Genomic DNA, 23,970 nt, shown 5'->3' on the forward strand with positions numbered 1-23,970 from the left:
GGTTACATCCAATAGTCCAATACTATTGGGTGGTGGACTAGATTCACATTTTTCTGGTGGTTACATCCAATAGTTTAATATATACTAATGGGTGGTGGACGCGATCCACATCTCTCTGGTGGTTACATCCAATAGTTCAATATATACTATTGGGTGGTGGACTCGATCCACAATACTCAAATGGTGAACTTATAAGAAATTAAAAATAAACCCTTGTTACTTATGGTTATATGTACTAGTTTTATAAGAATTGTTTATCAATTTGTACTTATGTGTTTGTTAAATTATTATTATTATTATTATTATTATTATTATTATTATTATTATTATTATTATTATTATTATTATTATTATTATTATTATTATTATTATTATTATTATATGTCTGGTTATTCAATAAGCGTTGATTACTCAGCTTTTGCTGACGTGTGTGTTTATTTGTTATGTGTGTTTGCGGCCATGTCGATCTTTTTCTTATGGTGGCCCTGCGACGATCCTTTTGGAATTTGTCCACTATGGTGAGCAGTCAAGATTGACTGGAGCAAATGGATCGTGAAAGATGCAATTACAAGTTGAAAGAGCTCAATATTATCGTTTTGTCTTGTATGACCGTTTAATACTTTTAGTTTAAATAGACCACCTAGTAATCGAGTTGTAATAGTTTGAGTATTGTAAGCCTTAGCACTTGACAATGTGATCAAGTGTGGCGGTGATACCTCCGATTTAGGTGTAAGCTTCCGCAAATTTATTATAAAGTCTTTTATATTCTTATTTCTTTCTAGTTAGTAAATCGGGGGTGTTACATATATATATATATATATATATATATATATTATATATATATATATATATATATATATATATATATATATATATATATATATATATATATATATATATATATTAGACTTAAAGCCCGTGCGATGTACGGGTTAAATTCTTTTTTTATGAAGTTTTTAAAAAAACTCTAAGTGTTGTGAATAAACAAGAGACATAATAGTGTTGTGTGTATTATTCCGTATAGTACCGGGTATATACAGGATACAATAGTTAGGGTTTTACTGAACCCTAGAATATTCCGGAGATGTTGACGGGGTATAATGGGCATCCATATTATATTTCATAACACTCCCTCTTGGATATGATGTCCATTATACAAAAATAAAATTTCTCTCTTAAAATAAAATATTTCCTAATGCGCGTATGATGCTGCCTCATTAAAAACCTTACCAGGAAAACCCAGTGGGAAAAATCATGGTTAAGGGAAAAAGAATGCAGCGCGCATCTACTCCCCCTCATGATTATATAACTTGAGATCTTTCAGACGACGCAATCCAATATGGTAAACTAGTTTCTTGAAAGTAGCAGTTGGAAGCGCCTTCGTAAACAAGTCTGCCAAATTTCACTTGAACGAATCTGTAGAACTTGTACATCACCATTCTTCTGCAGCTCATGGGTGAAGAAGAATTTTGGTAAAATGTGTTTTTTTCTATCACCTTTGATGTATCCATCCTTGAGTTGTGCAATGCATGCTGCATTATCCTCATACATAACTGTTGGAGGTTCTTTCCCTGTGGATAGACCACAATCTTCTTATATATGTTGAATTACAGACCTTAACCATACACATTCACGACTAGCTTCGTGGATAGCTAAAATTTCTGCATGGTTAGAAGAAGTAGCTGCAATAGTTTGCTTCATGGAACGCCAAGAAACGGCAGTACCCACGTATCCTGTTTGTGATCGAGCATTATGGGATCAGACAAATACCCTGCATCTGCAAAACCAATTAAGTCTTCTTTGAACTGGTTAGAAAAGAATAAACCCATATCTTTCGTTCCTTGGAGGTAACGAAGTACATGTTTTATCCCATTCCAATACCTTCGAGTTGGACATAAGCTAAACCTTGCTAATAGATTTACTGTAAACGATATGTCAAGTCTCGTATGACTAGCAAGGTACATCAATGCCCCTATTGCACTTAAGTATGGTACTTCAGGACCAAGGATTTCTTCATCGTTTTCCCGAGGACGGAATGGGTCTTTATCCACATCAAGGGATCTTACACCCATTGGACTACTCAGCGGATGTGCCTGATCCAAAGAGAATCTTTTTAGCACATTTTCTGTGTATGTTGTTTGATGCACAAGGATTCCATTCTTTAGGTGCTCAATTTGTAGCCCCAAACAAAATTTTGTATTTCCAAGATCTTTCATCTCAAATTCTTTCTTCAAATATTCTGTTGTATGTAAAATCTCTTTAGGAGTCCCAACAATGTTTAAATCATCAACATACACTGCAATTATTACAAATCCTGCCCCAAATCTCTTTATAAAAATGCATGGACTGATGGAGTCATTCTTATAGCCTTCCTTTAACAAGTACTCACTTAGGCGATTATACCACATACGCCCTGATTGTTTCAATCCATAAAGAGATCTATTTAATTTTATGCAGTAATGTTCTCGAGAACTAGAGTTTGCTGCTTCTGGCAGTTTATATCCTTCTGTGACTTTCATATAAATGTCATTGTCCAGTGGCCCATATAAGTAGGTTGTGTCTACATCCATTAAACGTAAATCAAGTCCTTCTCTTATTACCAGACTGATAAGGAATCTGAAAGTAGTTGCGTCCACCACAGGAGAGTATGTTTCTTCATAATCGATTTCAGGTCTCTGTGAGAATCCTTGTGCAACTAAATGTGCTTTGTATCGCATAATTTCTCCATCTTCATTCTTCTTTCGCACAAAGACTCATTTATGTCCCACTGGTTTTTACACATTTAGGTGCACGAACTACTGGTCCAAATACTTCTCTCTTTGCAAGAGATTTTAATTCTGCCTCAATTGCTTCCTTTCATTTTGGCCAATTATAACTTTGTGTACACTCTTCAATAGACTTTGGTGCTTGATCCTCATTTTCATCCATAACATCAACTGTTACATTGCATGCAAAAGTGACGTAGATTTAATTTTGGTTCCATTTTATTCCAGGCATGACATAATTAGTTGAAATCTCTTCATTGTCAGGTACTTGAATTTCTTCATTCGTCATGTCTAAAGTCTCTTCCGGAGATCCTTCAAAATTCTTTGTTTCCTCGTTATGGCCTTTATCAATCGCCGCTCCTTTTCTTTTACGAGAATTCTTATATTTTGAACCAATAGGTCTACCACGCTTCAGTCGTGCTGAAGACTCACTAGCAGTTTGATATTGTCCTGCTGGGACATCAATTATAATTGGAGCATTTACAGCTGGTATATGTGACTTGTGTTAGGTTATGATACATATGACAATTCATAAATCATGCGGAAAAACCATAAAGCCAGGAAAGCATATTATTTACACATAATCATTTAGCATAGTTTAGATGCATACTCTTTGTTGCGTGCCTTCCCTAGCTGCGCCCGAACCGAACAAGAACAAGTCTTTAGGACTCCAAGTGTCGTCCCTCCGTAGATAGTCCACAGCACGTCCGGATCCGCCTTAAGCTTGACCAACTAGGATCGCCCTTAAGGTACTTAGAATTTTCGGCACTTATAGGCAATTGTATGACTGAATTTTTGCTCTCAAAAATCACTTTGAATACTTGAATACTCTATGTAAATATGTGACCCTAGGCACCTATTTATAGAGTTATGGAAAAGGATTTGGAATCCTATTAGGATACTAATTTATTTAATTATAATCCTACTAGGACTCTAATTAAATAAACTAAATCTTTTAGGATTAGATTTAATCATATGACAAATCCCGGTAGCCTTAGGATTCGAGTAACACACTTCGAGTGATACGCTAGCACCGCACGCAGGCCTTGCGGCCCACGCACATCGCCAGCCCACTCGTCGCAGCCCCGCGCGCGCGCCAAGGCCATTGCTGGGCCTGGCCTTGCGCTGGACCGGGCTTGGCTTGGCAGCGTGTTTTTGGGCGTTTGGGCTTGCTGAGCGTAGGCCTGGCTTCGTGCTGGGCCTTCGTCTAGCAAGTCTCGTCCGATGCTAATTCGTACGACGCGCTTCCGATTAAATTCCCGATTCCGGAATTCATTTCCGATACGAACAATATTTAATATTTCCGATTCCGGAATTAATTTCCGTTTCGAACAAATATTTAATATTTCTGTTTCCGGAATTATTTTCCAATTCCGATAATATTTCCGATTCTGACAATATTTCCGTTTCCGGCAATATTTCCGATTCCGGCAATATTTCCATTTCCGATAATATTTTCCGATACGTACCATGTTTCCGTTTCCGGCAACATCTACGACTTGGATAATATTTACATTTCCGATACGATCCATATTTCCGTTTCCGGTAATATCATCATTTCCGGAGTATTCATTTCTTGCCTGTGACGATCTCAGCTCCCACTGAAACCAAGATCCGTCGATTCCGAATATCCATAGATGGAGTATTTAATGCCATTAAATACTTGATCCGTTTACGTACTATTTGTGTGACCCTACGGGTTCAGTCAAGAGTAAGCTGTGGATTAATATCATTAATTCCACTTGAACTGAAGCGGCCTCTAGCTAGGCATTCAGCTCACTTGATCTCACTGAATTATTAACTTGTTAATTAATACTGAACCGCATTTATTAGACTTTAACATTGAATGCATACTTGGACCAAGGGCATTATTTCCTTCAGTCTCCCACTTGTCCTTAGGGACAAGTGTGCATTTCCTAATTCCTTTGTCGCTCGATGCTTGCTCTTGAACATAAGGTAAGAGTTGTCATCCTTATTATGTCCAGAGGTGTTCCTCGGTTTCAGAGTTCAACTGATCAAATAAACAGATAATCATAGCCTATGATTCATCCGAGCACGGCCATGCATTTCACAGTTTCTAGCTCTCCAAGTGGCCTTGTACAACTTTTAAGCATCTCATCCCGATTTATGGGAGGACAATCCCAATCTTGCGATCTTGAGATTAGACTTCGTTTGATAGGTGATTACCTGAGCGTTGCCTTTATAGCCTCCTTTTACGGTGCGACGGTTGGTCAACGTCAAAGCAACCAGTTCTCAAACAAGTAATCTCAAATCACTCAGGTATTGAGGATTTAGTGTCTAATAATTTTAATGAAATTTACTTATGACAGATTTTCATCTCTTACAGTAAAGTTTCATAGGTCTTGTCCGATACTAGTCTTCCCAAAGTAAGTATCTATGCAAATGATTATGACATTGCCATGTCCACATAGTTCAAGAAACAGAACTACTAGTCATCTTGCATTCTAGTCGTCTAACGTTTTCTATGTGTCCAATTTTATAGAAAACTCCGACTAGGGACCATTTTCAACCTTTGACATTCAAGTTCACTTGATAGACATTTCTTAGTCACATGACTGGTCCTGACAGTCTATCTTGAATACATCGTCAAATTGAAGGGACTCATCATTTAATACTAAACCAAGATTAAATGGAATATGAAAATACATTTCATATATGATAAATGTTCAACCCCAATGTTTTACAACCATGGGCCTTAAACCCATCTTTAAAACAGTTCATGGAATTTCAAAGCTATGTTTGATTTCCAGTGCTACAATGTGAGTGTTTCTTCTCACTTGTTGCATAGGTTTAGTTATCATGCTTTGCCAATCTTAATATCCTTTTCATCTATCGAATGATTTTCGAGATATGATGATAAGATCTTTTGAGTTTGTTTATTATGTGATCTAGTCTTTCTTACTTAAATAGTGGTTTTACGCATTTTGCAATGAAGAACCATCAAGGTAGCAGACATGTGATCCACCCAAGTTCAATGAAGAACTCTTTAATATAAACAACTCTATTTTATTGCTTCTTAGGCAATAAGTACTTTTACTTCAACTGTATAGGTTGCTAGTGATGCTTTGTTTGGATTTACTTATCCAAGCAGTTTACAGATATGCGGAAGACTTTCCAACTATATCTTAGAACATAGAAATTTAATTTCCCACGCAACAACTCATGGTCTCCAATCCATGTTGCCATTTCAAATCACGATGCTCTATGGCTCGTCTTTGTCAATGGTTAACTCCATAGGGTCTTGCTTGATCCTTTGCCAGTGTTTATGCGTGTAGCATCAATATTTAGCACATCTTTATTTCCTTGAATCAAGAACTATTCATATGTACCCTTTTAAGTACCATAAGTTTTTCTTGATCTCAATCTAGTTGATCTTTACTTAGACCAATAGAGACTGGTATGTTGTTCGTTATGCCTAAAGCCATACGATACATCTTTGGCGATCCTCATATTATATCATACATGATAAATTCTTTTGCAGAATAATTCCCAATTGAATTCTATTCATGTAACTTTAGCTCATCTAGTTTCGGTAGATACTAAATCCAGCTAAATTCTTTGACATATAATATAGGTTAAGAATCTTACTCAGATTCTTTGATGTTTAACTTAGTAAATGCTTATACATAGTTCAAACATCCTTTACTTAGATTTATTCATATGGGTCGAATATCTCCAATGGAGTCTTTCGTGTTTGATTTAGTAAATGCCATTACTTAATCCAAAACATTAATATAAGATCTTTGTAAATAGATCTTAATACCCAGTATGTACTAAGTTTCGCCTTGGTCCATCATTGATGAATAATTTCAAACCTAAGTTAATAGCATTTGAATGTTATTTCACAATAGAGAGATATGTGTGTGATACACATAGGACCAATTAAGTTTCACGTACTCCCACTAAACTTCTTATATATCTATAAGAATTATGTACATTTTATGAAACTAAAATACTTATTAGCTTCACTAAAATACACTTCCAATTCCCAATTGCTTGCTTAAATCTGTACTTAGATTTCATGAGCTAGCTTTCCTTTTCAAGCATTTATTTGGATCCACAAATCCCATGACATACCATGTACATAGTTATTCCAACATTTGAAATAAGTTTTGTCATCCAATTGCCATATGTACCAATATGCAATCATTGCTTGATTTATAGACTTGAGCATTACGATTATGCATGAGGTTTCAACACAATCCATGCCATGAATTTTCTTGTAACCTTTAGCTACTAATCTAGCTTTGTGTGTGAACACAATTCCATGTTTGATGGTTTTTATACTTAAAACAAACTTGCAACCAATAGGTGTGAAACTATTCTTGCAAATCAACAAAATTTTAATTTTGTCATCAAAACATTGAGTATGTTTTATGGCCTCTAGCCATTTAAAACATTTGAGTCTATATATGGCCTCTAACCATTTTAGGGAATCTGGGTTTCGTCATAGCTTTCTTACAAGTCACAAACTCATTAATCTACATGATAATAGTTTGACTGCAAGTTGTAGGTTTCTTCACTATCTAATAGAAGAATCTCATAGTTTCATTGACCAGAACTCTATGTTTCTTTACTATCTAATAGAAGAATCTCATAGTTTCAGTGACTTGAACTCTATGCCTACAAGGGTATAGAACATCAAACAATAGAATATCAATAGCCACTTGAAAGTCCTTTGAATATTCTGTTCTCCTTGAAGCACTTGTAAAGTCTTCTAAGAGATGTCTATTCTTTAAAGCCACTTCTAAAGTCCTCAAAGAATAAGTGTTCGGATTTTCTAAAGAACTTCGAAAAGCCTCCGGAAACTCCATTTTATGTTTGTTGTTTGCCTCGAAGACTTTCGAGGTCTATTTTCTCCCACTTGTCATTTTGGAAACGAATCTCCAAAAGGACATTATTTCGAGCAAACAAATTATGTTCTCAAAAATTCGTGGTAGAAACAATACCCTTGTGTCTCATTTGAATAAATCACAATGAAACATATATCTATACTTGGGCCTTAGTTTGTCGAATGACAAACACTAAGCTCCCACTGAGTTTTGCAACTCTCTAGATATATTTTATGAAAAGTTATTCTGAAATTACTTTTCAATAGCTTTGACGAATTTGGTTTAGTTTGGTGGTAGTTGAGCATTTTGTTTTAGAAATTATAGGAAAAGTCTTTATGATTCATCATTAATCGAATCAAGTACTAATTGACTTCGATTATTCCAACTAAGATATGCCATATCTTATGGACCTAGATTGTGAAATTTCAACACACAATCATTGATGATCATATTTGGTCTCAAGTAATCATCAACATGATCTAACCTAGATTTTTATGATTTCTTGCCAAGTGGATTTTATACTTCTGAATCTTTAAACTAGTCAAACAGATTCAAACTTATATCACTTTGAGTAAATAAACCTATATTCACTCAAATCCATGTGAAATAATAAAGTTATAAAATCTTTCTTTAGCTTTGAACTCTATTGTCTAGGCGTTCTAACAATAGTTCATATCTTTTGTTACTTTCAACAAGTAAGACTAGTCGTCTTAAATTGATCTAGAAATCAATGAACTTTCAAAAGTCAATCAAAATAGAGCTTTTGAATGTTAACTTATTGATATGGTCTAAGCAACAATGCCAAAGATTAGTGGAACTCAAATCAAGGGGTTGATTTGAACCTAGTAAAGTTCTTTAAAGAGTTTTTTGTTTTAATCAAGCATATTGACTCAACCTGTAATTGACCATTTCATTCAAATAAACAAACAAACAAACATGCATTGTTTTCGTTCTTCTGAATGTGAGTCTTTCTGTGTTTGAAGCAGAAATTTAGGTATGCTGATTATGGAACAAAATAGCCATTTAGTTCCAGCCTTGAAAGGACTTAAAACAACCTAGATGACCCTACAGCTAATGTAGCATTGCCATGCTTCATTTCCCACTTGTAGGCCATTAGTGTAGCCTAGCTTCCATTATTTGAGTTATTACCGAAGTAAGAACCTCAAGCGGTATATGATACCAAGGAAGTTTGATTGCTAGGTCACTTCTCTTTAAACATAAACTTATAGGTAGAAACGGAATTGTAAATTCCTGTCATCTGTTCCTTTGTTTTCCTATTTCTTGTACCCTTTCTTATAGTCTTAAAAATTGAATTCTTTAGTGTTGACTTTTATACTTTGTTAGACATGTCCAATGTCACCAACAAGGTTCTTTACCATTTTAATTTATGTTGAATATTTTGTTTCAACTAGATGATCTTACCAGAAGCTTCTAAAGTTCTCTAAGCACCGATCTATTCGAATGTCTAGGGACTAGACTCATTCGAGAATTAAATGGACAAAGATATTAGGTTGTTAACCATTGGTAAAGCTGAGCGTTTAAGCTCAATGCTTTATGATCTCAAAACTACAGTGTATTTTGAATTCACAAGCACCAATTGGTTTGCCATTCGATTTTGATATTCGAAAACAACCATAAAAGTCGCTAAAAGAAACGTACATTTTAAATTGCTCATTTTCTCTCATTTCCGTGAATCGTTCTTGGATTCACTACCAATCGAAGAAATTTACTGTTACCTTTCTAAAAGGATTTACCGCAGTGCAAGATTTTTAATTATAAACAATAATTAAAACATACATTGAAGCATGCAAAGTCTAAACATTTATCATGAGTAATAACTTGAAAATTAAAGCAATCATGCAATTTCAACAAGTTATTAGCATTTTATTCGAATTTATTGTTCCGGCAGGTGTGAATAAAATGATTCCAAGATCCTAAAATCATTGAAGAATTAAGCACAGTTTGTCGACTTAATCCTAAAACATCTTAGGTAAGCAAAAGCCTTTTGCTAATAGTCTAGAAACTATTCTTGGTTGATAGGTACGTCTAAGAACTTATTAGGTAAACCTATCGATTTTGCCACGACATAAAAGGACTCCTTACTTATATCGTTGAGTTTCACCAAAACTAACATGTACTCACAATTATTTGTGTACCTTGCCCCTTTAGGACCAATAAGTAACACCTCGCTGAGCGAAAACTATTACTAGATTGATGTAAAGGATATCCAAGCAAGTGTATATTTTGGCATGGCACCTTTTAACTCAAGGCTCTTACTATGTTGGTTAGATTTTAAGTGAACTAAAATCCTTAATCATGCAACATAATCAAGCTTTTGATCTCATGCATTTTAAGACATATTTAAAAGCAATAAATAACTTAAAACATGCATAAGATAAATGTGATCTAGTATGGCCCGACTTCATCTTGAAGCTTTAACTTCAAAGTCCGTCTTGAAAATCTCCGTGGGAGGCACCATTTTCTTCAAATAGAATAAGCTATAATTAAAACTAATTACAACTATTTGATGGTACGCAGACCATATTTGAATTGAAAAACAACTTTGGTACTTTAGACCAATTACATTCAAATTAATGGTACGCAGACCATATTTTCTATCCTATTTGGGCCATACTAGTCACTTCATAACCTGCAAAACAGTACATATACAATATATACCATTCACCCATTCATTATCATGAATGGCCCACATAGCTGGTTAGTAAAACACATTATGCATCACATAAACATTTGCAGCAATTAATCAAGGGCACCAATAATCTACAAATTATTCAGTCCTTATTAATTCTAATCAAGTTGTTTTAACCTTAAGGTTTTGTAGACCTAATCAAGAGTTTATGACTAAAAGGGGCTCCCACTTAAACCAATAAATTCATATGCTTTACTAATTTTAAACATAAAAATGTATTTCTAGTCAAACCGGAAACATACAAATTTAATTAAAATTTAAAGCTCATATAAATTTATAATTGAATCCAAAAGTTTAATTTAATTTCAGTCGTATTTAAATTAATTCATGATTTAAATTTTAGTAAAATAATTAGAATAAATAAAATTTATTATAATTACAATATTCAAAATTAAAATCCAAGAAAATAATTTAAATTATCAATTTTAAAATTAATTAAAATTACGTAAACTGAAAATTTCAAATTAAAATTTCCAAACGATCTAATCGCAACACAACAATCCTACGCAACGCACGCCCATGGGCCACACGCACACAGCCATCGCTGGCCATGTGCGCGCAGCCCATGCGCTGCGTCGCATCGCTGCTGCTCACCATCGCAAGGCATCACGCGAGCTGGTGCTCGCTGCGTGCGCCAGCGCTCGACGCACGAGCATGCTGCCGCAGCCCATCGCTGGGCGCAGCGCTCGTCGCACGTCGCAACACGCACTCGCACGCCATCGCTGGGCGCAGCACTCGTCGTACGCACAACAAGCACTCGCACGCCATCGCTGGGCGCAGCGCTCGTCGTACGCACAACAAGCACTCGTACGCCATCGCTGGGCGCAGCGCTCGTTGCAAGCACAATAGCGCTCGCTGCGCGCGAGCGATCGATGCTTGGCGCAGCACTCGTGGCACGCGAGCTTACGCTCGCTGCGCGCGAGGCTCCGCACGCTTGCGCGAGGCAGTGCGCGCTGTGGCGCAGCTCGCTTGCTGCCCACACGCGACTGCTCGTGCCTTGCTCTCGCCCTCGCCCATTCGCCCATTGCACACAGCCCACGACACAAGGCAGGGCTGCTGCCTTGTGCTCGTGCACCATGGCCTTGCTCATTGCATTCGTGCCGCATGGGCGACGAGCTCCCTTGCTCGTCGTCACATGCCCGCACTATACAACACCCCTTAAGGGTAACACGTAGCGTCCATTGCTTTGTGCGTGCAAGTTATATGAGCGAATCGCATAAAAAATTAAAATTTATATTCAAAATTAATGACAAATTAATAAATAATTTTAATTTCATAATTTTAGGGCGAAAAATCGAAAATTTATTATTCAATTGATTTCCGATTAACATGGATTCAAGTCTAGGTCATAAAAATTTAAAATTTAACATAAATTTACAATTTTTATGGTGGTTTTTAATCATAGGTATCTAATTAAATTATAACTAATTATGAAAATCAAATTAATTCTAAATTATTCCAATTTTCAACAAATTAATCATAATTACAAATTAGATTGCATAATTAACAAGGCTAGGCATTCAAACTTGTTAAACATAAACAGTAGGTCAATCAAAAATTCAAGATTTATCAACAAGAATCGCAAATATTTAATTTAACATCTTAAATTTACGAAATTTTGCATTCGTAAAACTAAAACCTCCGAAAAGTCATAGTTAGGCTTCGAATTTGAGAAGTCTGGGTTCGGCCGAAAAATACTAATTTTGTCAGAATTTTAGAATGCCTTTTACATGCGGAATTGACACAAAAATCACTCGATTTGGATGAGTAACGAAGAAACAGCCGAAAAACTGCGTACGTATAATTAAATAAACGCAATTTGCAATTAATTAACAATTACGAAAATTAATCACCCCTTTTAATTCTTGCAAATTTGTAATATTTAACCATGTTCATGCAATTTAGATTATGAAAATAATAAGAGGCTCGTGATACCACTGTTAGGTTATGATACATATGACAATTCATAAATCATGCGGAAAAACCATAAAGCCAGGAAAGCATATTATTCACACATAATCATTTAGCATAGTTTAGATGCATACTCTTTGTTGCGTGCCTTCCCTAGCTGCGCCCGAACCGAACAAGAACAAGTCTTTAGGACTCCAAGTGTCGTCCCTCCGTAGATAGTCCACAGCACGTCCGGATCCGCCTTAAGCTTGACCAACTAGGATCGCCCTTAAGGTACTTAGAATTTTCGGCACTTATAGGCAATTGTATGACTAAATTTTTGCTCTCAAAAATCACTTTAAATACTTGAATACTCTATGTAAATATGTGACCCTAGGCACCTATTTATAGAGTTATGGAAAAGGATTTGGAATCCTATTAGGATACTAATTTATTTAATTATAATCCTACTAGGACTCTAATTAAATAAACTAAATATTTTAGGATTAGATTTAATCATATGACAAATCCCGGTAGCCTTAGGATTCGAGTAACACACTTCGAGTGATACGCTAGCACCGCACGCAGGCCTTGCGGCCCACGCACAGCGCCAGCCCACTCGTCGCAGCCCCGCGCGCGCGCCAAGGCCATTGCTGGTAGACCTGTCAAACAGGTCGGTCGGGTCGGGTTGTAAAAAATTATTTTCGGGTTCGGGTTAGATCGGGTCGGTCACTTTCGGGTTCGGGTTTACAAATGCTTGTTCAAGACCCAGAACTTTCGGGTTCGGGTCGACCCAACGGGTTGAGAGATTTTAAAACGCGCATTATATTTTCATTAATTTAGGTGATAAATATACAAAATATGGGCACAAATTAACAAATTTTCCTACATAAGTTTATATTTAGTCAAATTCAACCGTAAAATGGCGTATAATTCAAATTAAAATCATATTACACACAATAATAGTAAAAAACAGCGTGTTTATTATGCTTAAATTTTCTCATAATCGCATTTATTACTATAAATACAACGATTTTCAATCGGTCGGGTCCAAAACGGGTTCGGTCGGGTTTTGACCCATTACTTTTCGGGTTGCTCGGGTTCGGATAAAATCGGGTTACGGGTCGCAAAATCTTGTTCAGGACCCAGTATTTTCGGGTCGGGTTCGGGTCGGTTTTCGGGTCGGGTCGATTTTTGACAGGTCTAATTGTTGGGCCTGGCCTTGCGCTGGACCGGGCGTGGCTTGGCAGCGTGTTTTTGGGCGTTTGGGCTTGCTGAGCGTAGGCCTGGCTTCGTGCTGGGCCTTCGTCTAGCAAGTCTCGTCCGATGCTAATTCGTACGATGCGCTTCCGATTAAATTCCCGATTCCGGAATTCATTTCCGATACGAACAATATTTAATATTTCCGATTCCGGAATTAATTTCCGTTTCAAACAAATATTTAATATTTCCGTTTCCGGAATTATTTTCCGATTCCGATAATATTTCCGATTCTGACAATATTTCCGTTTCCGGCAATATTTCCGATTCCGGCAATATTTCCATTTCCGATAATATTTTCCGATACCTACCATGTTTCCGTTTCCGGCAACATCTACGACTTGGATAATATTTACATTTCCGATACAATCCATATTTCCGTTTCCGGTAATATCATCGTTTCCGGAGTATTCATTTCTTGCCTGTGACGATCTCAGCTCCCACTGAAACCAAGATCCGTCGATTCCGAATATCCATAGATGGAGTATTTAATGTCATTAAATACTTGATCCGTTTACGTACTATTTGTGTGACCCTACGGGTTCAGTCAAGAGTAAGCTGTGGATTAATATCATTAATTCCACTTGAACTGAAGCGGCCTCTAGCTAGGTATTCAGCTCACTTGATCTCACTGAATTATTAACTTGTTAATTAATACTGAACCGCATTTATTAGACTTTAACATTGAATGCATACTTGGACCAAGGGCATTATTTCCTTCAACTTGGTCACTCTATTTGGGTCAGTAATTGCGTCTGGCAATCGATTTGCTAAGCTTTGTAAATGAATTATCTTTTGTACTTATAATTCACATTGTTTTGTACGAGGATCAAGATGAGACAATGATAATTCATTCCAACTGATCCCCTTCTCCAGCTGTTTATTTTCTCCCCCTAATGTTGGAAAAACGGACTCATTAAAATGACAGGCAAATCGAGCCTTAAATAGATCCCATGTAGATGGCTCTAGATATTTAATTATTGATGGAGATTCAAATCCAACATACACACTCCTAACCTCCTTTGAGGGCCCATCTTAGAACATTGTGGTGGAGCAATTGGAACATATACAACACATCCAAAAAATTTCAGATGGGACATATTCGGTTCTTGACCAAAAACCAATTGTGATGGGGAGAACTTTTGATTACTCGTTGGCCTGATGCGAATTAATGCTACTGCATGTAATATAGCATGTCCCCAAGCAGAGATTGGGAGTTTAGACTTCATAAGTAATGGTCTAGCAATCAACTGGAGACGCTAGCTTTTAATGATTCAGTTAGACCATTTTGTGTATGAACATGTGCTACAGGATGTTCAACACTTAGCCCAATGGACATGAAATAATCATCAAAGGCTTGAGAAGTGAACTCACCACCATTATCAAGACGAATTTCCTTCATAGGGAAATCTGGAAAATGTGCTCGTAATCTAATCAACTGAGCAAGTAGTCTCGCAAACGCCAGGTTGCGAGTTGATAACGAGGATACATGTGACCATCTACTCGATGCGTCAATTAAAACCATAAAATATCTAAATGTTCCACATGGTGGGTGAATTGTCCAACAAATATCTCCTTGTATACGTTCCAGAAAATTGATAGAGTCAAAATTTATTTTGGCTGGTGAAGGTCGTACTATCAACTTGCCTTGTGAGCAAGCAGCACATGAGAAATCATTAGGAAGAATCTTCTGGTTCTTCAATGAATGTCCACATGAATTTTCAATTATTTTTCGCATCATTATTGAACCGGGGTGGCCCAGCCGGTCATGCCAAACAGTGAAATTATCTATAAACTTCTGGTTTACTGTAGCATATGTTTCAATTGTATTGATTTTAGTGTAGTACAAACCAGTGAAGAATGCAGGTAATTTCTCCAAAATATGCTTAGTGCCTTGGGTAATACCCGTGATGTGAAGGTATTCAACATTTCCTTCACTTATTGTCTCAATATGATATCCATTTTGTCGAATATCTTTAAAATTTAATAAATTTCTTTGAGATTTGGGAGAATATAATGCATCAATGATTTCAAATTTCGTTCCCATAGGCAATAATATATTTGCTCTTCTGGAGCCTTCAATTATCTTTGTACTACCTGATATAGTACTCACACTAGTTTCTTTCATTGTCAAGTGAGAGAAATATATCTTGCTTTTCAGTATGGTATGAGTAGTTGCACTGTCTACTAGGCATAATCTTCACCATTCATTGCTAACTGAACTTGAGGGGTATTCATGTTCTTCATTTCACCAAGTTTCTTCATTTCTCTCTCCTGGATCTTTTCCATTGCAACTTTCTCTTTTCTTACTTTTGATTGATCTTGATTTCAGGTGTATTGAATGTTCAGAGTAGCTACTGGTCGAGAAGCAACAATAATTTCCTGGTAGATCCAAAAGACATTGATTTTGATTCAAAACTCTCGATCTCTCCTGCATTGTAAGTTCCGCCGCATATAATTCTTTTTTTTCTGTTTTTAATGAAATCTCAAAAATCTGAGTTTTTGTGTTTGTTATTGTTGTGATACTTTTTTTATTGATTCAAGTCGTTGATGTTAATGACAAAATGCGAAGTGAATTCGTGCTTTTTTTCCTCGATGTGTATGTGATGACTAATTAGTTCAAAAGAAACTAATTTCTTTGATTGATCAAGTGTTCTTAGGGGTTAATTCAGTTAGTTTCTTTGATGTGTATGTTGCTTCTGTGCCTAGGCTTTGAGTTGTGGTTTAATTTAGATTAGTAGTTATTGCTGCTTAATGAAACAATTAGCTTTGTTTGCTTCGCTTCAGTATTGATTTGTTATTGTTAGTGGAAAAATGTGAAGCTAATTCGTATTTTTTCGAGGATGTGATGGCAAAATGCAATGAAAACTGATGAATCGGATCGGGAGCTTCCATGGAGGACGGTTCTTCTTCCGCCCGTCTTTCTCCATCCAGTTCCATTCCAACAACTAGTGGCACGGTTGTCGGGTTTCTCACCGACCTTCTGTCTCGCGGTCTCTTCTCTTCCACCGTCGTTTCCTCTTCTAAATCCAGTACTCTTTCTTTCTCCTCCACTATAATTAGCCCTAAGTTTTATATAGTGTTAATATCTGCTGTAATTTATTTGGATTGCATTGACTCATTCAGAATATCGCAGTGCATTGATTTTGATGCCCAGTTCGTTGCTTAATTTTGTTAATTTTGCCTCATTCAAAGTTTTATGATTGAGTGTTTGTTCGTGTAGCTATTGCGTCTGCTATTGAATGTGTGCTGCTGTGGATTACAGTGTGCAGTGTCTGGTTGTTGCTGGCTTGCTGCTGTCACTTCCTGCTTTCTGCTTTGCTGGTGCTTTCAATGAAGTCTCCTTTGTTCATCTGCTACTACTGAATACGAGCGTTGCAACTCTTACAAGGTTACTAACTCTTGCAAGGTATTTTAAATGAATTTGATATAGTTTAATCGTTTTTTTTTGAGTTCTTTTTGTTGGTTTTGATTAGTTGGTAGAATTGGTGAAGTGAAGAGAGTGACTAACGAGACAAATGTGTTTAATTTGCGTAATTTTTGATACGAAGTGGTGTTAGAAAGAGGTCAACCATTATTGGTGCAGTTTTGAAGATCAAGATTTATATGTTCTGGGTTTTTCTTTTTGAACTTTTTATACATGTTAAAGATTGAAACTACGGAGTATGAGAAATTGCAGCAACAATTTAGGGAAGCGTCGAGATTATTGTGGCTGATGGCACCGACATATCTTAAGATCTTCAAAAGGTACTCTCACTTTTGCGTATATTTCCCTAATTATGTTGTTTTTAAAAGATATATCTGCCCTTTTTTGCATAAATTGATGGTAATTTCATAACGATTTTAATATTTTGGAAAATGTAGTTTGTTTGGGAGTTAGTTGTATAAGTAATTTTAGAAAAACCAATTCAAGTTTTGAAGATGTGAATTTGGATGCGTTAAGATGGGCATTAGATGGTATATTTAGGCTCTGTTCTTTTTGGCTTAATTTCAATTTCAGGACTTATTTCGCAGTTCAATTCAGTTCATTTCAAGTCAGGAACATTCAGTTCAATTCAGTTCAGATTAATTCAATTCAATTCAACTTAATAATAATAATAATGATAATAATAATAATAATAATAATAATAATAATAAATAATAATAATAATCATTATTATTAGTTACATTATTATATTACTTATTATTTATATTTATATTCTTATTATTATTATATATAACTAATTATTTATTATTAATTAATATAATTTATTATTTATCATTTATTGTTTATAGTTTAGTATTTATTATTTATTTCAGTAATGTTCTGTTAAGTTCAGTTCATTTCAGCTCTAAAGAACAGGGCCTTATTCTATATGTTTGATGATGCATTTATATGAACAAAACAAACCTGCAAAGATTTTTATTAGAGTTGATTAATTCGTGTTGGTTTACGGAGAGTATGGTTTTTGATGTTGATCCTATCCTAATACACGGTTTTGGAGCTAGCTGTTTTCTAGCTTGATTATGCGTGCGCTTGGTTGTACTCGATCTAGGATGATCAACCATTTCCCCTGTTGCATTTTTAATCATTCAACATAATCTAGATTAATATATTCATTTGTTCATAAATGTATGTTCCTGCGTATTATCAGAAATTATTCTGAATTGGAAGTTGATTTTTTTTCCTGTGTTTGTTTTTTGCAGATTTATATATGGAACAAAGTACAATTGTTAGAAGGCAAGTAATTTCTATTTTTTAAGTTGTAGTTTTTCGTCCTTTTTGCTACAGAAATCGAATTTTTTATTATTCAATATTTTTTTTATGCAAACCATATATTTCATTAGGCAACGGGATGAATATTAGATTGTTGCAATATTTTTGGATGTTTTTAAATGGAGATGATGCCTAATGTTTCTTTAAATGGGCGTTGTGAATGAGTTTTTTTGCCCACTGTTTGTGGTAATTAAATATTACAACAAAATTTTAGTTTTTATATCACGCACACATCGCGTGCATATAAGACTAGTTACCATATACTAAAAGACACACTATAAATGACACGTGTCACACCCTGGTGACTCCTTAGTATTTTTTTATTTTTTTATTTTTTTTATCTATTACATTATACTAAAACTGACATCAGGAATGACACGTGCCACTTCCTGGTGAAAACTTTTCCCGCCAATTTTTTTTTCTTTTTATTTATTAATTTATTTGTTTCAATACTTTTTATGGAAAAGATTCAGCATATTTTACTCTAAGTTTATTTATCTTTTGAGAATCTGTCAAAATCTTTTGTACTGCATACTACTTTATTTTCGCATAATTCTTTGTTACTCAAATATTTTATAAAAAATGGTCAAATTATAATTTTGTATTATCCGTGCGTGGACAATACCTAAAACAGACACCAAGACTGACACGTGCCACCTCCTGATGAAAAAATTTCCCTCCAAAAGTTTACTTTTTTTTTATCCATTTATTTATTTTAGTTAACTTTTATGAAAAAGATTCAGTATTTTGACTAAAATTTATCATTCCTTATTTGTTTGATCTTCAATATTATTTTTCAAGTGTAATTAATTTTATTTTTTCTAAAGTAATATTTATAAAATCATAAAATATATCCTAACTTTATTAATCTTTTGGAAATCTGCAAGATCGTTTGTACTCTGTACAACTTTATTTTTCAACTATTCTTTTGTTACTCAAATATTTTACAAAAAAGGTTAAAGTAGTTTTTTCTGGATATCTGTGTGTGCACGGGAACTAATATAATAATCTTAAAAAGACACACCATGAATGACACGTTACATCTTCTGGCGTGTCTTAGTTTTTTTTTAAAAAAATATTTTAATCAAGAATCTTTTAAAATATCTGATTTCCTGATTTTTTTTCTTATTCTTTCTTTCTATTTAATATAATATAAGTATATATGAAAAATAAATTATGATTTCATGTATTACAGCAAGGATAAAAAAATACTAATACTGATTTGATGAGTATATATAACAAGTATATGTTAGGAATGGAAAAAAAATCACAATTTTTTTGATTTACTCTTTCTATAATATACGTAATAAGCTATTACGGAAAGTCTGTGATAGAAAAATATTTTTCGAATAGTTTTCAAAAAAATTCATTATACTCTTAACCTACAATAGTTAAAAATAAATAAATCAAATCAATACCATATCCAAACATTTGGATAGATTGAGGGTACGGGTATAGTTACGGTTACGAATATTATTCAATTCCAAAATAAAAGGGTACCTAATAACTGTCTGATGAGTTTTTTTCTTATATTTTCCCAACTTAGGTATTTTTGTCGAAAAACTAATCTCCTCAAATCGCATTAATCAACCAATTGACTGTTGGTTCAGTGGTGATTGAGGCTGAACTTGGTAGGGAGGACCCGTGTTCGATCCCCCACAACAACAATTGGGAGGGGAATGGAACCTATCCACTCAGAACTCGCCCCGAATCCGGATTAGCCCTAAGGGTGAACCGGATGGTACACCAAAAAAAAAAAAAAAATCGCATTAATCACTTTACAATTCAAATAAATAATAAGTTTATCTGATTTTCCAAACAACCGTTGATAAAACTTGATTTTATTTTATTTTTAAAAAAAAATTATTCTGAACGAAAAAAAAAAAATTCGTCTCATCCGTGCATTGCAGGGAACCTAACTTAGTTATATACTATGACAATTACCATATACCCATTCAACTAGGACAAACTGACTTCATCAACTTTATAATTACAAATATTTTGTCTCTTTTTAAAATCAACTCTTTAAAAGTTTGGTTTCCACCTAAATAGTCTAACATTCCCCTAATTAACCAATCAATAATCTATATTATTTTAAGCATGAAAATTAAATAGAACAAAATTTGCTCTTAATTGTTTGTTTAATTATATAATTTACTAAACCCTAAATAATGTTCATCCTTAATTTTTTGCAAATCATACCATGTATTGTATATCAATAATTCCCTTCACTAAAAATAATCCTCTTATGTTCTGAGCTTATGACCATATGATTATATTAGGATTAAAGTTGGTCATATGAAATCTCAATAAATAACTTGCATAAAACTATGAACATAATATTTTGATACGAGTTTTTTTTTTTTGCAAGACCACATGATTTTTATGTGCTCACGTAAAATTTAAAGCACACATAGCATGCATAAACATTGTTTTAATAAATAACCACAAAATAACATTAGATATTATCCAGAGTAGCAAACATGATAATAAATATCCCGTGTATTAACACGGGCACATACTAGTAATATATATAATACATAGTAACCTTAACTAAGGTTAAAACTAACCCATTATACCAATTAGTGTTAAACGCAACGATGAGATGATGAATTCAGATGAGACTACCACATAAGCACATCATTTTTATGGTTTTGATCTTGGTCAGCCATGCAAAATCCCCATCAAAGGTGTGAGATTAGGTCCGACGAGAGTTGTTTCTCACACGCCTATAGAACATAAGAACAAAAGTAATGTTGTCAGCAAGGTAAGAGCAGTGATAAGCACAATGAAAGTAAATAAGGAGTAGCATTTTTAATAAATCCAACTCCCTCCAATCATATACTCCGTACTAGTATAGGTACTCACTTTGCTGAAGAACTGTTGTTCTGCTTTGTTAAAATTGTAAACCACATTCTCATAACACCGTCTTTAAGTTCATGCACGGCCTTCTCTGAGAGAAAGTAGCAACAATCACAGCATAAGGTGAGTTTACAGAAGTAAGACCGGCCTCCTTGGTCGAGAGGATACTCTTTTGAGCCCATTGGTCCAAAAATTATACAACGTTTCTTCTCCACCTTCACTTGACACATTCTTGCAGTGCTGAAATCTGGCATGTCAAACCTGAAGTACATCCCCCACCCATCTCCTTCCTTTTCTTGGAGGAATTTTGTTTCATATACACCTCTAACCCCCTGCAGTATAGATGGGTTTATGAAAGACATTTCTTTGGTGCATGTTCCTGCATGGACGCAATATATTTCAGTAGAAAGTAAATCATAACAAAGCAGAAATACTTGTCAATTGTCCATTAGTGCAAAATTTTACTCACTTTCTTGGATATCTGAATGTCCTCCTTTGCAGCAGCCACAATCAGGCTTATGAGGAATTACACAAACCAATCCACCTTTGGGTATAACAGAAAATACGAATCAAATTAGTAATACTCAACTCAAAGACGTTGCAACAAGCAAAACGATACTAAATGAATACCTATAATGACGCCAGGTTGGTGAACTTGCTCATCAGCAGGATTTTGGCTCCGTCCAGATTCTTCGGTAGTGCACACAGTCAATTATTGAGGGGGATTAAAAGTGTTAGAAAACCCATAAAGAGAGAGCTATGGAGAAACCTTGATTAGTAAGGAAGCAAAGGTTTCCATCTGCACCAGGTAAAAAGAGCCTTAAACATCCATTCTTGAATGTCTTTTCAAGAGGAATTAAGTCAGGATCACGATCAAGACAAATGGAGCCAGCATAAACTCTTTGGGAGTCGTCAAGGGGCCAACCCTCACGCATTGGGGCTTTTCCATAGAAAGTAATAGAATGTTTGTCAGACTTGTTGTTGAGTTTCACATCATCTAATGATGCTACTCCAGGCATGTCCACCCTAATGTACAACCCGTCGTTCGCTCTCCTCACTTCATAAGCTCCCTTTGGACCAGGTTTTGAGTTGTTCTGCAGTGGATGTTGTGGAGCTTCGTTCTCTTCAAAAAAGAAATACAAAAGAATCTAAATGTTTTATGAACGCTTTAACGGTAAAAAGAACAAAATCGGACAATTTAACATTGTCACCAGAAAAACAAGCAAAAATTATTCAAAGCTACACTCGTAGTTAAGCAGTGTATCCCATTTCGTAAAGTTATCACTCATGCCTCAAAAACGTTTGAGACTAGACAAGTAGTTAGGAGAAATCTAACTTTAACAAGTATTGATGGCTAACTGGCTCTCTATTAGATGTAGAAACATTGATGATGCCACAAGGTGAAATTTGTAATGATCTGACAATTTAGCACACTTTTCGCAGGCAGCAATTCTGAAACTGAATTTTGTGGTATAATAACTTTCCCAACTACACAACTCATTTAAGCTTTCCCTTCATTCCTTCCATCACCCATATATTGCAACATGAACATTATTGTTTCTTGTTTTCTGCTAATTGAATCTCATAACTACAAACTTGTTTGTTTGTTCTATTTAACAGGCTGTCTGCTTTGGAACGTTGAAACTGTAGTAGCTAAATCATCCTACAATTTGTAAAGGCAGCAAAAACGGAATCTGAGTGTATCAATCCTTGTTACTCTGAGGAAATTCTTTTGGGCATTTTATCAGTCTATCTTAAACAGATTTCCAATCAGGTGCAATTAGCCAAGAATTATGTATTCCCTTATAAAATTACATTATGTAATTGTGTTCTTATTATGTTATTAGATCTAATTGTGTTCTTATTTATGTAATGTTGTTGTATTAATAAACAGTTTTGGGTTTTGGTAACTAGTTAAGAGAAAACTAATTTTAAATGCAGAAACATTAATGATGTCGCAAAGTTGAGTCAAGTAGTAGATTGTTCTGTGGTGAGAGCATCAGAATATGGTAGCCTGGCTCAGAAAAGTACATTGCCTATCCCTAAACATGGGTTCATAGCAGAGCTATTCTACCATAAAATTCCCACTGTTGATATAAGTAATTGGGAATAGAATTTATGGCTTACTCCAAACAAACTTCTCAGAAAAATATTTGATGATTCGATAGAATATAAAGGAGGAATAGAAATTAAACCAGAATTTCCATAGACAAAAGGAAGCAGAGCATAAGAGGGAAAATACCTTGTGGGTTGATGGCGGCTTTCACCACGGCGGAGCTTTGACAGCACTTACTTAATGCCATCTCCCCGGCGGCCTTGCTCGGCTGGTGGTTCCACGACATCACGAAACCAGGTACCAGATTTTTTTTTTTCTGTAGAACATGATTGGTGTAAGCGAATGAGTGGGTAGGCGACTTTGAAGGTTTATGGGAAAAAAAAAGTATAAAGCTTACCAGTTTCTTTTCTCCTCTTCCATTCCAATTTGATACGTCGCCGAATATCAAAAATTAGAATATGGAATACGAAGATTAACTAAAAAATTCGAAATTTTAAATACATAGACCCAGAAAATTAATTGAAAGAGATGAGAAGAAAAATACCTGTGAAAGTCCTTCGAAACTAATAGACTGAGACAGTGAGACTGAGAAAGAAGGGGACTGAAGAGGAGAGGAGTTAACGAATGTCCGGCATAAGTGATGCTCTGTATCTTGGTTAGGTTATCGCAGATAGAGAGATGACGAGATTAATGAAAACCAACGGTGATCAGGAATGCTAAACCTCAATTGGCTCCTGTTCATATGGACACAAGTGATCCAAATACAACTTTTTTTTTTTTTTTTAGTAACAACACAATACTTCCTCCGTTCTTTTTTA

General features: G+C 35.1%; 1 protein-coding gene across 1 annotated transcript; it reads right to left on the bottom strand.

The window, feature by feature from the left end:
- Positions 1-20,663: 20,663 nt before the first annotated feature.
- LOC110786315 (uncharacterized) lies at positions 20,664-23,572 on the bottom strand. Its single transcript, XM_021990859.2, has 7 exons — positions 23,550-23,572; positions 23,339-23,468; positions 21,866-22,219; positions 21,727-21,786; positions 21,566-21,640; positions 21,103-21,475; positions 20,664-20,963 (listed from the first exon to the last, which is right to left on the bottom strand). Exons 2-7 carry the CDS (start codon positions 23,436-23,438, stop codon positions 20,933-20,935), a joined length of 993 nt encoding a protein of 330 aa, XP_021846551.2. The 5' UTR covers positions 23,439-23,468; positions 23,550-23,572; the 3' UTR covers positions 20,664-20,932.
- Between the last annotated feature and the right edge of the window lie 398 nt (positions 23,573-23,970).

This window comes from Spinacia oleracea, chromosome 3 (assembly GCF_020520425.1).
Source record: "Spinacia oleracea cultivar Varoflay chromosome 3, BTI_SOV_V1, whole genome shotgun sequence".
Classification (NCBI taxonomy): Eukaryota; Viridiplantae; Streptophyta; class Magnoliopsida; order Caryophyllales; family Amaranthaceae; genus Spinacia; species Spinacia oleracea.

What these genes read in the sequence shown, in the direction of transcription:
- LOC110786315 (XM_021990859.2), bottom strand. Translation starts at nt 23,438, where the DNA reads ATGTCGTGGAACCACCAGCCGAGCAAGGCCGCCGGGGAGATGGCATTA. An exon ending in AGCCGCCATCAACCCACAAG is followed by an intron (nt 22,220 to 23,338) that starts GTATTTTCCCTC and finishes TCTTTTTTGAAG; the next exon opens with AGAACGAAGCTCCACAACAT. An exon ending in ACATTCAGATATCCAAGAAA is followed by an intron (nt 21,476 to 21,565) that starts GTGAGTAAAATT and finishes GCGTCCATGCAG; the next exon opens with GAACATGCACCAAAGAAATG.